This window comes from Caenorhabditis briggsae (assembly GCF_000004555.2).
Source record: "Caenorhabditis briggsae complete genome, chrIV, whole genome shotgun sequence".
NCBI classification, from domain to species: Eukaryota; Metazoa; Nematoda; class Chromadorea; order Rhabditida; family Rhabditidae; genus Caenorhabditis; species Caenorhabditis briggsae.
This window is the reverse complement of record NC_013487.2, coordinates 3,559,780-3,574,848: the sequence shown is the minus strand read 5'-3', so window position 1 is coordinate 3,574,848 and position 15,069 is coordinate 3,559,780. Positions and strand designations below refer to the sequence as shown.

Here is a 15,069-nt window from a genome sequence, read left to right as displayed (position 1 = left end):
CCTAAAAATTAAAATATTCACTGATGATGGGACGCCTTTTGTTTTTGATCATAACTTGAGAACGAAAAAAAAATATCGAAAAACTGTTAACGCCATTTGATTTAAAATGAAACAATAACATAGAAAAAGTGGAATTAACTTGGTCCCTGTGATGAAAGTAGGTGAAATGAACGATTTCCGAAAGATATCCTTCCAGCTTCGGACAGCCGAAATCGACCTTTTTCCATTTCACCTATTTTCACGATACGAAACAAACCAATAACATTTGTCTAATAGTATTTTTCAAGTCGTTGATAAGATTACATTCTTCTGATTATGTTAAAAAAATAGTTTGGCCGTTTCTATCAAGTTTAACTATAGATGTGCCCTGTCACATGTCAAAATTTTGCTTTTTTCAAGATGATGATTTTAAGAAATGGTACGGCATTTGAAAAATTGACTTTGTATGTCGCAGGATTTTATTTCAAACACTCTAGGCAAACGATACGCAGATAAAAATCACAAAAACAAGTATGCCCCTCATCATACCGGCCGCCGAGGACAACGAATTCAAAGAAGCCAAGTACCAAAAATCGATATTTTTCGGCATAACTTGTGTGTGCATGATTTCCCCCGGGGTATTGATATGTTTCTATAGTAAATCAAATGTGCTGAATTCAATGGTCATAATGAAAAAAAAGTTAACCTAGGATTTTTGAGATATCGAAAATTTTTTTGGTTTTTTTAAAAAATCAATATTCCAATAAATAGGAAAAAAATTAAAAAATTATATTCTCAAATGTTCAATTAATTGTCTATCTACTGTTTTTTAAGTTCCAAAAAACGGACATGAACTGACAAAGTTATGATTTTTTGAAAATTTAGGCGTTTTTTGGTACTTTTTGGACCATAACTCCCAAAAACAATTTTTACCAACTATTCCGTTTGGAATCTAAAATAACTTTTTACGCTCTCTCCAACCATATAGGTCTCGATTTTTTTCGAGGGTAACACTTGGGAGTCATTTCATGGCAGACAATCAGAAACTTCTAGGACCTCTAGGTCGCCGAATCAAATTTATCACAATAGTACCCGAACCCGCCTTGCTAAATAAGATCATTTTTCGAAACAATAAATTAAAAATCCCACAAAATTATCTTCACATACTTTGCGATTTATAACTTTTCCTTTATTACAATTATCTATAGACACATTATTCTAAAAATCATAGAGATCACAAAAAGGAGAGCCACAGTTCCAACTTGATCATAAGAAGCTCCATCAGTAATTTGAGTGGAATTCTCGCTCGATTCGGATCCAGCTCCACTTCGTGCTGATGCCTTCTGAACCGGAGAACACAATCCATCATCGTTCACGAATCCTTTGTCACAAGCAGTTCCCACAAAAATAATACACAAAGCAAAACAGTGAACGATTTATTTAAGTGAAACAATTTTATCAAACAGCTCCTTCCAATCATCTGGACTGTAATCATGCGCATCTTGTGGTGATAAACCACTGAAATCGGTGTTCTTGCTGAGTCCCGAATAACATTTCACCTGAAAAAATTTTAAAAATTAAAACCAATTTGGAGTGTATAACAATTTTGGGGACTTTTTTTTCATATGAGGATTATAGTGATCTAACTTTCTCCACAAGATTTTTCTAGGTAATCTTACTATTAGTTAAAGATCCGAAAATGACCAGACATGCAGCTGGTGTTTCTTCTAGGCCATTCACTATGGTTGCCTAACTTTAGCGAATTGAGATTTCTAGGCCACCAAAGTTTATGGTACAAAAATAGCGTAACATTCAACTTGTGTTTTCTAGGCCAGTTACGATGATGACCTAATTTTTAAGAGTTGTGGTTTCTAGGCCACCAATTTTTAAGACCAAGTAATGGCCTCATTATATCATTGTTTGTTTTCTAGCCCACTTTTAAATGATGGCCTAACTTTTGCAAGTTGTGTTTTCTAGACCACCATGATGTATTGCTTAGAAAATTTTAAGTAGAAAAAACGAACCTTCAATTTTTCCATTTTATACTTGAGTGCCGTTTGGAACTTGAATTCGAATGGTTGATGAGACCGGAAAAAAAGGAATTCCTCGCATCTGTCGATTGCAGTTTGACAATTGAAAAAGTCGGCCAATTTCAAAGTTCCGAGATTTTTTCGTCTGAAAATATTGATTTTTTTTGGAAGTTTTTTGGAATTTCAAAACTTCAAAGTTATGTAAACATTAAAACATTTTTTTTTCTGAGATTGTGGAGTTTTAGATAATCATAATTGTTTTTATGACATTCAGGTTTTTTGAAATTTCAAAAATTGTCTGAAAATTGTGATTTTTTGAAAATTTGTCAAATTCCGAGAAAAACAAACTTTTCCAGAACTTTGAAGTTTCATACAATTAGATTTGTAGAAAAGCCCGTTTGGATGAAAATTACAATTTCTGAAAAAATCGAAATTGGTTAAATTTCGAAAACTGCATTTTCACAAATTTCGAATTTTCGAATTTCTAATTTCCTTACCTTCAACCACTGAAATTCCATAAACAAGCTCCAAAAACATTTGAAAAACATTCGGATCGATATCCTTCAATTCGATTTCCGACTTTCCAGATTCCGAGAAGTTTCCATTAAAAAGAGATTTGAAATATGTCGAATGAAAGCTGAGCAACATTTTGGAGACGAAAAACTTCTGGTCCCCAACCACCAAAACGACATCCGACGACTCTTTTGCCACGTCATCAGAAAAATTTTTGGATTCAATCTGCATTATTCCAGTCGTTTCACTGATTCTCACTCGAACTTCCACTGTTGCCGTTTTATTGATTTCATAGTTTGAAAATTCGTTTTTCGAAATGTGCATTGAATAAAAATTCTTCTCATCTTGAGTGAACAAATACGATCCAGTTCGGAATGATTGTCCCCCAACGAGTATATCGAAATTGGTTTTAATTGACCAATCATGAGATTGGAATTTCTCGCAGTTCAGTCCAATGCGTAGATCACCATCTTGATACTTGTACAATTTCACAGCCCTTAAATAAGACTTTTGACTTAATTCGAGGTTAAGGGTCTCAAGAAATTATAAGGAGGCGAGGCATGAGAATTGAGCTCACAACTTCAACTCGTCAAGGGGCTTACCTACAGTACCGGTCAATGAGATATACAAGAACTATTTTTCAGTAGATTTTCGGCAATTTCGATCATTTCAGGAGTCATTAAAAACTTTGCACGGATTTTTTGAAATCTCCTAGTTTTTCAGCTATTTGCCGATTTCTGAAAAACAACTGCTTTTCCACGTTTTTCAGTACAATAGCGAGCCAAAAAAGGTGTACGTCTGAAATCGGAAAATTGCTGAAAAGCTAGAAACTTTCGAAAAGTTTTGTAAATGCAAAGTTCCCAGTGTGGATCTGATTCACACCCTCCAAAATTTTTAAAAGGATTGGAAACTTGACAGACTAGTTCCAGACTCCTGAAAATGGTCGAAACAACTTTTCTGGACTATTAATCTGGTATAGGGCGATTTTTTTGAATTTCAAATAGTAAATTTTACCAAAAAGCACCGAAATGTTTCTCCACATTCCCAACCATTTCATTTTGTTTAGCCAATCCATCGATATTCTTGAAGACGTGCGTGATCCCAAAATTTTTCTCTTCGGTAGTTGACATTTTGGAACTGCAAATACATATTTGTGCAAAATTTTGAAATTCCTGAAGTTTCTAAATATATTTCGTATCCAAAACGTTTTTAAATTTTCCAATTCTTGAAATTCCGAAACTGGGATTTCTGAAATTTCAAACTTTTGTGTTTCTGAAGTTAGGTTTTTTATTATTTTGGAGTTTCGAAAACTGAAATTCCTGAAACAATAAAATTGTAATAAAATTTCAATAAAGACATTTCGAAACTTTTTTCTCAATACTTGATTTCAAAAATTTCAACTTATGGAATTTCTGGGATTAGAAAAATTTTGAATTTCAGGATTTGTGGTATACTTGAAAAATTTAGTTTTTGAGTTTTTGAAATTGCTGAACTTTTGAAAATATTCTCGATTTTCCCAATTTCTCGAAATTCTATAAATTCTGAATTTTTAAAAATTTCAAACTTTTGTATTTTCCGAATTTTGCATTTTCCAATTTTTGAATGTTCCGTATTATTGAATTTTTTAACCTTGAATTTCTAGATATTTGGAATTCTTCTAAAATTTTCAAATTTTCCGATTTTCTTGAGAATTTCTAAGTAAGTACTCACCTCAAAATTTAGTCAAGTTGTAGGAAAGTTGAAACAGAGAATTAGCTATGGAAACAACTATTTTTCTAATATAAAAATGTCCTCTAAAAATGTATTGCAAAAGTGTTGCGCTTTCGTAAGCAAAGCGGAGAGACTGTAGAAACAGAGGAGGGTCTTGAGAAATAAGAGTTAGCAATGCAACAAAAAGTAGGAGAAGAAGAAGGAGGCAAAAATTGTGATATTGTCAATTCAAAACAATCGCGCGGATGAACGCACACACAAAGAAGTAAACAACCTGTCGAGACGCTCCGCCCCTTTTTGAGGCGCGGTTTTGTGGGCGTGCAAAGGCGCCGCACAGTTTTTTCATGGTTTTTCATTCAAGCCATTTTTTGGTAATTTTTCCCCAAATTTCGTTCGAATTTGAAGACAATTTGGCTATTTTGTGAAGGAATATATACTGTTGATTGAATAAAAGTTGAGAAACAATTTGTTTTGATTTATTGCTCTCTTCATTTTTACCTCAAATCAGAACAAATTGTTTCTCAACTTTTATTCAATCAACAGTATACATTCCTTCACAAAATAGCCAAATTGTCTTCAAATTCGAACGAAATTTGGGGAAAAATTACCAAAAAATGGCTTGAATAAAAAACCATGAAAAAACTGTGCGGCGCCTTTGCACGCCCACAAAACCGCGCCTCAAAAAGGGGCGGAGCGTCTCGACAGGTTGTTTACTTCTTTGTATGTGCGTTCATCCGCGCGATTGTTTTGAATTGACAATAGTAAACAGCACGTTTGAAGGTGACGAGAAGGAAAAATTAAAAAAATGAGAAAACATTTTTTAAAGTTTAAAACTAAAAATGTGATAACATGTGAAAGTTGAAAATCAGAAATTGGATTCAGGAAGTCCTTGTATTGATAAAGTGATAGTGGTTTTCAATAATTCACACAAATTTTGATTTTGAGTTTTGTTCTCAATAGATAGTTTAGCGTTAGAATTTTCTCATGAAGCTAAGAAATTGAAAAAAAATTGTGGTTTTTTAAAACAATATTTGACTTTTAACATAATATCAGAAAAGGTTTAGATGCCGCATAAATAAGAACATTTGTCATCCATTTCTGGAAACTTCCGGGTTTTGAAAAATGTCTTCAATTTCCTCCAAAATGGACACTTTTTTGTTTTCAGAACTATTCTGTAGGTGGTCTAGAAATGGCGGGAACTCAAAAACACGTCTTCTAGACATTTCTAGATTATCAAAGTTTACTCGACAAACAGTGACAGTAGTCGACAGCAAAATGGTGTCAGCAGCGGTAGTGTGGATGAATATTGAGTAGTTTGCAAATCAGTTTGCGCATCAATAATAAAACTGTCAGAAACAATAAAACAGATCAAATGAAGTAACTATAACAAAACAGATCAAATGAAGTAACTGCAAAAGTCATTTGTTTTTGCAAAAGTCATTTGTTTTCAGAATTTTCAAAAAATTCAGGATGGCATACACTTCATACTTTGAAGCACTGGAAGAATGTCAGCTAAGTTCCTTGGAGTATCGCAGGCTCTATAATGATTTGGTCTACACGTATAAAATTATTGTTTCCAAAGAAATTATCATGGAGGTTCCAATTTTCGAAATATTTAATTATGTTGGATCATTGCGACGTCGCAAATACTATCTCAAATCACTTATCAAAAACTCAACAAAAATATCTTCTCAATTTCTCTCTAATAGAGTAATCAGATGTTGGAACTCTTTACCCGCCAATGTGTTTCCGGTGAAGCCCTCGTCAGCGGCTTTCAAAAATCGACTATTATCCTGTGATCTAAAACATTTCCTTGTCTTGAATTCAACTAATTACTAACTCGGTTTTTCCTTCATCTCCCAATTACTACAAATGTATGTCCCTGTTATATCTTCTAGTTTCATAGACATTTCACGTGTTAGTGGTTTTCTCCCCTTTGTTGAAATAAATAAATAAATAAATAAAATAAAACAGAAAAAAGTTAAGAGTATCAACTTATTTATGATAAGTGGGAGAACAATCATGTCCTCTAAAAATTAAGAAAGTCACGAAAAAGAATCGTTGCTAGAATCTGGAAACAGTGGACTTCAAATGCTCGGAGGAAAAATGCACCCAATTTCAGAGACATTATTTTTCGATTTTTTGAACTAATTTCCTAAAATTTTTCGTAAGTTATAAATGACTCAAAAACCAAACTAATATGCATTTTCTGTAAAACATACAAATAACTGAATAGAAAATGATATCTCCTAAAAAATTTTATGACAGACATGTATTTGTTTGATCACTATTTTTTGTAGTGTTACAGATTTGGAATCCAGTGCAATGTCTGAAAAATTATGAACATCCCTTGTCGCATTTTTGATGTAGACAGACGCATTGTAGAATTGGTAAATGCCACAGAGACGTATTGATTGAAAAAAATTTAGTGTTTCAAATCTTCATTTTGAAACTGGCTTCTTCTCAAAAACTTTAATGATACTATGTAACCCATGGCTTTATTGAAACAGAAATACAGGTTATTTGTTCTGAAAACATTTCAGTTTGATAAATTTCATTAACTTAAAAAATTAATATAATTAATGTAGTATACAAGCACACATCCGAACGATCGCACACGAATAAAACTAATCATATAAGGTTTCTATAGCAGTAAAATTTAGAGTGATTTATAGAAAATGAGACAAAAAACTACATTCTTTAAGTTTGAGAAATCAAGGAATTTGAGAGTCAGTGGGCTTGAAACAGAAAAGAAGAAATGAATTGTCGTATTTCCAAGTACAGTAAAACATGTATCAGAAGGGCCTCTTTAATAACAAGGCCCTTATAGTAGAAGGGCCCCTGCATTAGAGGAGCCCTGTGATGAAAGGAGCCCCTTCAAAGTGTGTTGTCTGAAATTAAAATGTTCCTTACGTTTTCAGTAAAAACATATTCCGGAAGTCCCAAAAAAATTGGAAAGTACTTCGAAAAAATTACTCAATGTTGTGAAGTTGATAGATTTTCATTAATGTTTTAGGAGAATTCATTGCATTTTTGGGCGTCGCCGGTCACTTCTGGCCGGCGTTTGGTCGGCTTCTGGACGGAGGTTGGTCAGATTCCGGCAAAGGCATTCGGAAGCCGACCAAGCCTCGATCGGAAGCCGACCAAGCCTCGACAAACTTCCGGCCAACTTCGGACCTCATAACAGCAGGGGCCGGTTTTCTTCGCGCTTTTTCTCATGTTTTATAGTAAAACAGTACATCGTATTGTATTTTATTTATTACAAAAAATAATACATATAAGGGGGATTTAGAAAAAAATTACGAAAGTCGGAACATCATCACACAAGACACGCTGGTGAGAAGTTGGCCCGGAAAACTAACTTCATGTTCTTGTTCAACGCATATTGGCCATCTATCTACTTTTCAAACACCGCCGATCCCTCAGATGGCATGTACAAAAGCTCATGATAGATGGAACTGGTGAGTCGACGAACTATTATAGAACGATCGGGTTCATGTGGGCTATGTACTTGCCGTCGGCGCCGTTTAGGCTGTCCGGTTCGCAGACGTATTGGATTGATGAGCCGAATGAGAGTCCTTCTCGTTTGGATCGTTGATCAAGACGAAGCTGGAATTTGGAGTTTAGGTTTCGAAGGATCTAGGGGTTTAAAGATCCAAGGATCTAGGGACCTAGCGATCCTCAGGTTCTTCGAACCAAAAGCTCCTGCGCACGTACCACGCGATCAGATTGCTCTGATTGACACCGTAGTGACTCGTCATATCGTAGTATTCTCGGATATCTCACGGAACAGCGGTGAGCATTGTCGTTCAAGGCGTGAGCTGTTTCATCTTTGATGACACTCAGATGTACTACGATCTACAAGTTTCACAATTTTTTGAATCACATTTCTATGTTTTTACCTTTTTGTGAACTTTGGATTCCAGTATCAATTTTTTTCTGCCCGAATACGTGTTGCCACCTTCCTTCTGAAAATCATCATAAATACGTTCACAAAATTATGTATCTTACGAAGTTGTCTCTTCGACCTGGATTCGATATTCTGACGAATCCATTCATCTTTTCTTTTTCAGATGTCCTCACTTTAATTTCGAATTCCTTACTTCAAACCAATTTGTGAAAGTCCTATATTCGAAACCAAATTTTTGATAATACCACCTAAAAGGTTTTTCATTTTAGAACAGAAACGACAAAGAAAATTAGATGAATTACACTAAAATAGGAGAAAAAAGAATAAAATTTGATTTCGAAAAGAAATGCTAATGCACGCAACGCGAGGCACGCGTCGCCTTTAAAATTCGCCCAAACATCGCCCAAGATTCGCCAAGGTGGTGGTGGTCGGCGCAGTTGCCACAGGTCTAGGAACTTCCGGTTAAAGGTGGGGGACATGAAAAAAATAATGTTCTTGAAATTCCGTTCAAAGATGCCTCTCGAGGAGTTGAACTTGTGAGGGCGATGATTGAGGGTGCGGCGCCGCTACCGACTGAGCCACGCGGGCAAAGAGAAAGCGCACGCCCGATTGCATACATGAAGGCGAGGACGACAGCTGTACGCAGAGTGACATTAAGCGTTGTACACCGTCACGGTAGAATGCATACACTAGCTACAAAAAAACTACGAAAAATCTCCTGTCCCTCCAACTTCAAAGAATTCCACTCTTCCAAAAAGTCCGCTCGAATCCAGTGAAAATTTTCGTGGCGAATCCCCGGATCATCTGTTATAGATAAGAATAACAAAAGGTTTTAACTTCAAGCAAGATTATCTTTCAATACCCTTGCTAAATTAAAAAAGAGGCCATGCCGCGAATTGAAAAAAATTGAAAAAAGAAACAGAAATTTTATGTACAATTATCTCATTTTCAGCACAAATAAGTGTAGCAAAACGCAAAAATTAGCAGAAAACACAAATAAAATAAACCAAATAATGAAAAAATAGAAATCAAGAAAGATTAGCAATCGCCTCCTTAAACCGATGTGTTCCGTGATGAATCAGTGGAGCGGCATCTTGAATGCTTCGAAACGCCATCGAGTCGACTGAAATTTAAAAAAAATGAATGGATTACTGTAGTTGAGTCAATCAGAACTAATCAAACTTGGAAGATTACGGTGATCTTTTTTTTCACTGATGTGCCGTTTATGGAAATTTGTCAAACTTAGGACCTCTACAAAGGTTGCACAGGTTTTTTTAAAAATTCTTTTCAAAATTTCAGGTTGTACTAAACAAAAATAGAACTTCATTTTTGTAGTTGTCATCTTTTCAACTCAATTCTATTCTGAAGAGATATGCCGTTTGGAACCAAAAATGCTGAAAATGCCTGTGGCGCCAATTTATGACCGCCTATCTAGCTTCGTTGAACTTGTGTAAAAAGTTGTCAAGTCCAAATTTAAAGCTCTAATTCTGGTTAGTATACTCTGAAAATTTCAGACGATTTGAAAAATTCTGAACCACTTTTGTAGGGGTCCAAATTCTGATTAGTTTACACTGAAATGGTCAAAATGTGATATCGAATTGTGACTGTTTCAACGAATTATTATTGACTTTTTTTTTCTGGAAAGAATGTTCCAGTACTGTAATAAGGAAAACTGTACCTCGATTCAAATCCGTCAACAAACTGTCCCGGTTAACCTCGGCGAATCGATGTCTATAGTTGATTGGAATTGTTTCGGTCATGCACTTATACAGCAGGATGCACAGAATAGGCTCATCGAAATTGGCCGGTTGAATGAGACGAGAGATATTGCGGACCAAGTTTCCGAATGCGTCTTGGATGTGTCTGGAAATAATTTTTGGAGAACATTCCAGAAATTTCTCTGAAGATTTTGTATTTTGGTTGATCGATGTAGAATTATATTTCTACTTATTGAAAATTGAAGGTTTATTGAGTAAGCTATGCTCTGTGAGGTTATTTATTCTTATGACGGAATAAGAGCTTACTGAAGTGAGGGGTTTAGAGATTACGTACAATTTTAGATTATTGAAATTTTTTGGTTTAAAAAGTTGTTTGGTTTTTTTTTTGGGATTTATTTTCTGGAAAATGTTTTTTTTCAGATTCAAGAAGGTTCTTTCCTAAAACCAGCTCTGTGCAACCACGCTCCACTGGACAAAAAAGTTTTCAGTTCAAAGTTTCTCACCTGAACGGATCGATATTCGTCTGAATGTCGCACTCCAGAAACTCGTTGAACGCGATATCGCTCAAATCCACATGCAACTGAAAATCATGAAAATTTGAAGTTTTGAATTTGGCACCAAGCCAATTACCATATTTGGTAGGACGAGGCGATCCAATTGAAGGCCTCCACGGGCACCGGTTTGAAGGCAAGCCTCGAAGACGTACAGAAGGAGGAGGATGTCTCCAAGAGGGTCATTCTGGAAAACCACTGTTTTAAGAGATTTATAAGGGGGTTGGGTTTTTAATCTGGAATTATTCTATGAAAACGATATAAAGGACGCTTCAAAACTAACCATTTAGAAACCAGACGCATTAGAACCGGTCATTTCGCAACCTTGAACAAAAATTTGTGGTTTAAAACGTTCGATTGTGAGTTGACTGGTTGGTTGCGAAATGCTCAGTTCCAAAATGAAAGTTTCTAAAACGTCTGGTTGCAAAACAAAAATCACAGTTTCCAAATATCCATAAAGGTTTTGATGTTTTCACAAATAGTAATAGGAAACTACGATATGATTCCTATCATTTCGCAACTGTTCTAAAACGTCAAGTGGTCACTCACCATCATCTTACTGCCAGTCTCCACAAACGGAATGTGCAAGTGTTCTGTGATTTGTACGAAAAACGGACATCCCAAACAGACACGTCTCAACATTTCAAATTCCCGGTGCATCGAGAGAATCAAAGTGGTACGGTTGGCAGAGGAGGGCATCTGGAATAACAAAATTGTTTTGAAATTTGGACTGTTCCTTTAAAGATCTATGTCGTAGCTCAGCTATTAGCAACTTGGCACCTCCAACATTGCACCCACAAATTCAACTCCTTGAGGATATTATCAAAATTCGAGAACAATATTATTTTCATGTCCACCACCCTCAGAAATCCTCTCAAACCCAGTGAAAATCTCTATAGGATCATCTGTTGTTAAGAATTTCGAAAGTCTTGAAATTCAAAAAAGATCATCCCTCCTTAACCTCAAAATTCTCGAATTCCGGCTAAAACTTTGAATTGAAGAAGTATTTTAAAGCTGAATGAATTCCTAGTGGATTTTGATTGAATTCCATGTTTCATATCAATTTGATGAAACAGTTACAGTAGTGGAAAATAATTTTGGACCCCTACAAAAGTGGTTCAGAATTTTTCAATCTCTTTGAAAATTGCAGAATATACGAAAGAAAAATTAGAGCTTTAATTTCGTAACTGGCAATTTTTTGTCAAAATACAACCAAGCGAGATAAATGGTCCTAAAATTGCACCACTAGGATTTTAGATTTTGGGTTCCAAACGGCATATCCCTTCAGAATGCAACCAAGCAAAAAAGTTGTCAATTACAAAAATAAAGCTCTACATTTGTTTAGTATACTCTAGAATTAGTAGCAATCCGGCACTCCCAACAGTGGACCCACAAATTCAATTCCTCGGGGATCTTATTAAATTAACTATATTTTTTCTTGAGAACTATATTTTTTCCATGTGTTATTAAGAATTTCAAAAGTCTTAAAATTCAAAAAAAGATTATCTCTCCTCAACCTTGATATTCTCGAATTTCGGCTTAAATATGTATTTGAAGTGGAAAATTATTCCGATGCCTAGATTAGTTGAATTAGCTGTTTCTTATTAAATTGATGAAACAGTTACAGAAAGATTTCAGATTTTCACAATTCCAGGTATTAAAAATGTAGATCCTTACCAAGTAGTTCAGGTGATTGTTTCAATTTTTCAGAATCGCAAATTTCTTCAATTTTCATTATAGCGAGGGTGTCATAAGAAGAAATGCAAAACAAGCGAGACTTTTGGAGTTAAAGGGGATAATCTTTCTCTCAAAATTCAAGCCTTTTCTTATTCTTATTAGTAAAAGATGATCCGGGGGTTAACCTCGAAGATTTAAATTTGACTTGAGAGGATTTTTTGGAATAATTTTGAAAAAAATCGAATTTCTTGAAAGACTTACTATTAACATTCAAAAAAAATTACCCTGGCTTAACATAGAAGTTTTTGAGTTTTAAAAATTGAACTAATGTTAATTCTTATTAGACTAGCAATTCTACTTTTTCTGGATTCTCATTAGACTAGCAATTCTAATGTGTCCTATTAACTAGCTGATGAAACAGTTACAATTAGATGTTCCATTCTGACTGTTACGGGGAAAAATGTGTCAATTACAAAATTGAAGTTCATATTTTGTTTAGTAAAATCTGAAATTTTCAGGCAGTTCGAAAAATATTAGACTTCTTTGTAGGTCCTCAAACTTACCACTTCAAAGTGTTGCCGTTCTGCGGCAAGTCTATGTCGGAACATGAGAATTTCATCGATCAACTGGACGGAGCTTGGATTCATCGTTTTATGAAGACTCTGACTGTTTTGAGAGGATGACGATGTTCGTTTGGCTTTGACATCTGAAAAATGGAGATTTTTGCAATTGCGAGCGCAGCTATTTGGCCTTGTAACTTTGCTCATAGACAAGACCCAGCATTTCAAATAATTTTATAGGCCTCTTATTTTTATATCATATCCAATAAAATTAATTTGAGATAATCGAGTTTGAAGGAAGTTCTGACTCACCTTGTGGCATCATTCCACTGGTGACACACTTTAAGAACCGACAGAACCGGCAGCTTCCTCCTCGCTTTGTTGGATCTGAATCGTTTCCTCCTTGAGTTTGAAGACGTCAACCTGACTTACCATGAGTAATATTGCACTGTCTGTTAGAGCACGAATACACCTTTTGGTCAGAAACACTTCTTCGGAAAAATGCTCCACAAGCCGCGCAACTGATGGCACCAAAATGATAACCCTCGGCTTTGTCCGAGCAAATTGAGCAGATCATTTCTTGAGGTGGAGCGCTGGAAAAAAGAAGTTTTCGGTGCAACAAGGTTCGAAGGTTAGGTATTAAGATTCTAAGATCCTAAGTTAGGACGTCTAGCAATTGGGTACTTTTTCTGAAGACAATTGGAGCTCAATTATCCCAACTTCTGTAAGAGATATAAACATTTTGTCAACTGATAAAATAATTGTGATATTATGATAAACAGTTTATCAGTTGACAACTTTTTGATATCTCATATAGGAACCAAGACAATTTAGCTCAAAGTGGAAAACTACTCTGTTGAAAACTGGGGTGCAGTACAATTTGATCCCCAGGAAATCTGCATTAGAAGTCATCCGATTAGACTAAAAATATTCTGGGTGCACTAAAGAAAACTAGAGCTTTAATTTTGCAGTTGAGACCTTTTTGTACAAATTCATTCAAATGATATATATCAAAATGTTTGTGACATTTTACAAAGCATTTTATCAGTTAACGGATTTTTTATATTTCTTATTGGAACCGAGATGATTGAGTGGAAAGTTGACGGGGTCGCTATTATCTCGGTGTTTTCCTGTTTCATAATGGCAATGAATACAGTTGAAGTATATTTTTTCACTGTAGCCATTCTTTGAGCTATTTTCAGTTTCACGCGCTCCAATTATTTCAGACCTTTTGACTAATAAAAATCAAGTTATTTTTCAATTCAAAATGGGTCAATTTAGCATCGCATAAAAATTTCTTTCTGTTTCAAAAGGCCCATAAAAATTGGGGAACAATGAATTGTTTAATAGTATCATCTTGGTTAGTGATATTCTTTCTAAACAATCTACAGTAACCCACTTACCTGCTCCAAACCGCTGGGCTGTAGTCCATTGTCCAATAGCACTGGCTACTACTATTCCAATCAGTACTTGTCGAATAAAGATTCATGAATAAAAGGAGGCGGGGTTACCTTTTCCAGAATTCCAGGACAGGTATGGGATATACAAAAAAACACACTCTCTCTCGACGCGACTTGACAAATTTTTATACTAGTTTACAAGACTTTAATCCTTAAAGGGGAGGGGTGGGAGAAAAAAGGTTCCAGTTGTCTCCCCCTCGGATTATCCTCACCCCGAGGAGAGGTATCGATAGGCCGAGTTGATAAGAGGGGAAATCCATCTTCATTGGGAATGATACACTGATTTGGCACAAGAGGATGATGAAAATCGGTGTGACTTCTTCTTGTGACGTTGCGGCTTGTTGTCGTAGGGAATGAGTCAGGAGACGTCTCGCAAAACTTCCTGGACTACAACTTTTTTTATCTTTTAAGAAGATTTGAAGCTTCTGGAGAAGAGGATTGGAAAGGTTTGAAAATAGGAAATAAGGAAGTCGGTTTTATTTTTGTATAACTTTTTTTGGTTCCGGTTTCGGATGAATCACTCATTCATTATTCATAAGTGCCGATTCTGACAACTTTTCGATATTAAAATTCTGAGATCTTTTTACGTTAGAAGTAAAACTTTCCTTCTGACGAAAATGACGAAAATGAAACATGGGTTTGGGCTGAAAATCTTGGAGATTTTGGATTTCGGGTTATCGATGTAGAATTATATATTTTACTTATTGAAAATTGAAGTTTTATTAAGTAGAATGTGGTCAGTGGTGTTGTTTATTTTTGTGACGAAATAGGTGCTTACCTGAGGGGTTTAAAGATTACGTACAATTTTAGATGACCGAAAATTCTGCGTTAAAAAATTGTTTTTGGTTTTTTTTTAACTTCTTTCTGGAAAATATATATGTTTTCATAATTAAAGGTGGTGTACGGTGAAATTTTTTATTGCATCAAAATGTGCAGAAATGCATGTAGATTGGCATAAAAA

At 35.2% G+C, this 15,069-nt stretch overlaps 3 protein-coding genes across 3 annotated transcripts; all 3 read right to left on the bottom strand.

The window, feature by feature from the left end:
- Positions 1–1,181: 1,181 nt before the first annotated feature.
- Positions 1,182–3,652, bottom strand: CBG22594 (the record flags this gene model as incomplete). The annotated part of the gene is made up of 4 exons (XM_045244981.1): positions 1,182–1,322; positions 2,004–2,154; positions 2,674–3,018; positions 3,537–3,652. The coding sequence occupies 4 exons, from the start codon at positions 3,650–3,652 to the stop codon at positions 1,182–1,184; spliced, it is 753 nt and encodes a 250-aa protein (XP_045097604.1).
- Positions 3,653–7,709: 4,057 nt separating this feature from the next.
- On the bottom strand, positions 7,710–8,291 carry CBG22595 (the record flags this gene model as incomplete). Its single annotated transcript, XM_002632756.1, has 4 exons — positions 7,710–7,841; positions 7,950–8,090; positions 8,135–8,200; positions 8,244–8,291. 4 exons carry the CDS (start codon positions 8,289–8,291, stop codon positions 7,710–7,712), a joined length of 387 nt encoding a protein of 128 aa, XP_002632802.1.
- An 879-nt stretch (positions 8,292–9,170) lies between these two features.
- Positions 9,171–14,137, bottom strand: Cbr-nhr-38 (the record flags this gene model as incomplete). The annotated part of the gene is made up of 9 exons (XM_045244979.1): positions 9,171–9,265; positions 9,821–10,005; positions 10,364–10,440; positions 10,491–10,598; positions 10,961–11,110; positions 11,929–11,987; positions 12,961–13,035; positions 13,081–13,241; positions 14,052–14,137. The coding sequence occupies 9 exons, from the start codon at positions 14,135–14,137 to the stop codon at positions 9,171–9,173; spliced, it is 996 nt and encodes a 331-aa protein (XP_045097603.1).
- Between the last annotated feature and the right edge of the window lie 932 nt (positions 14,138–15,069).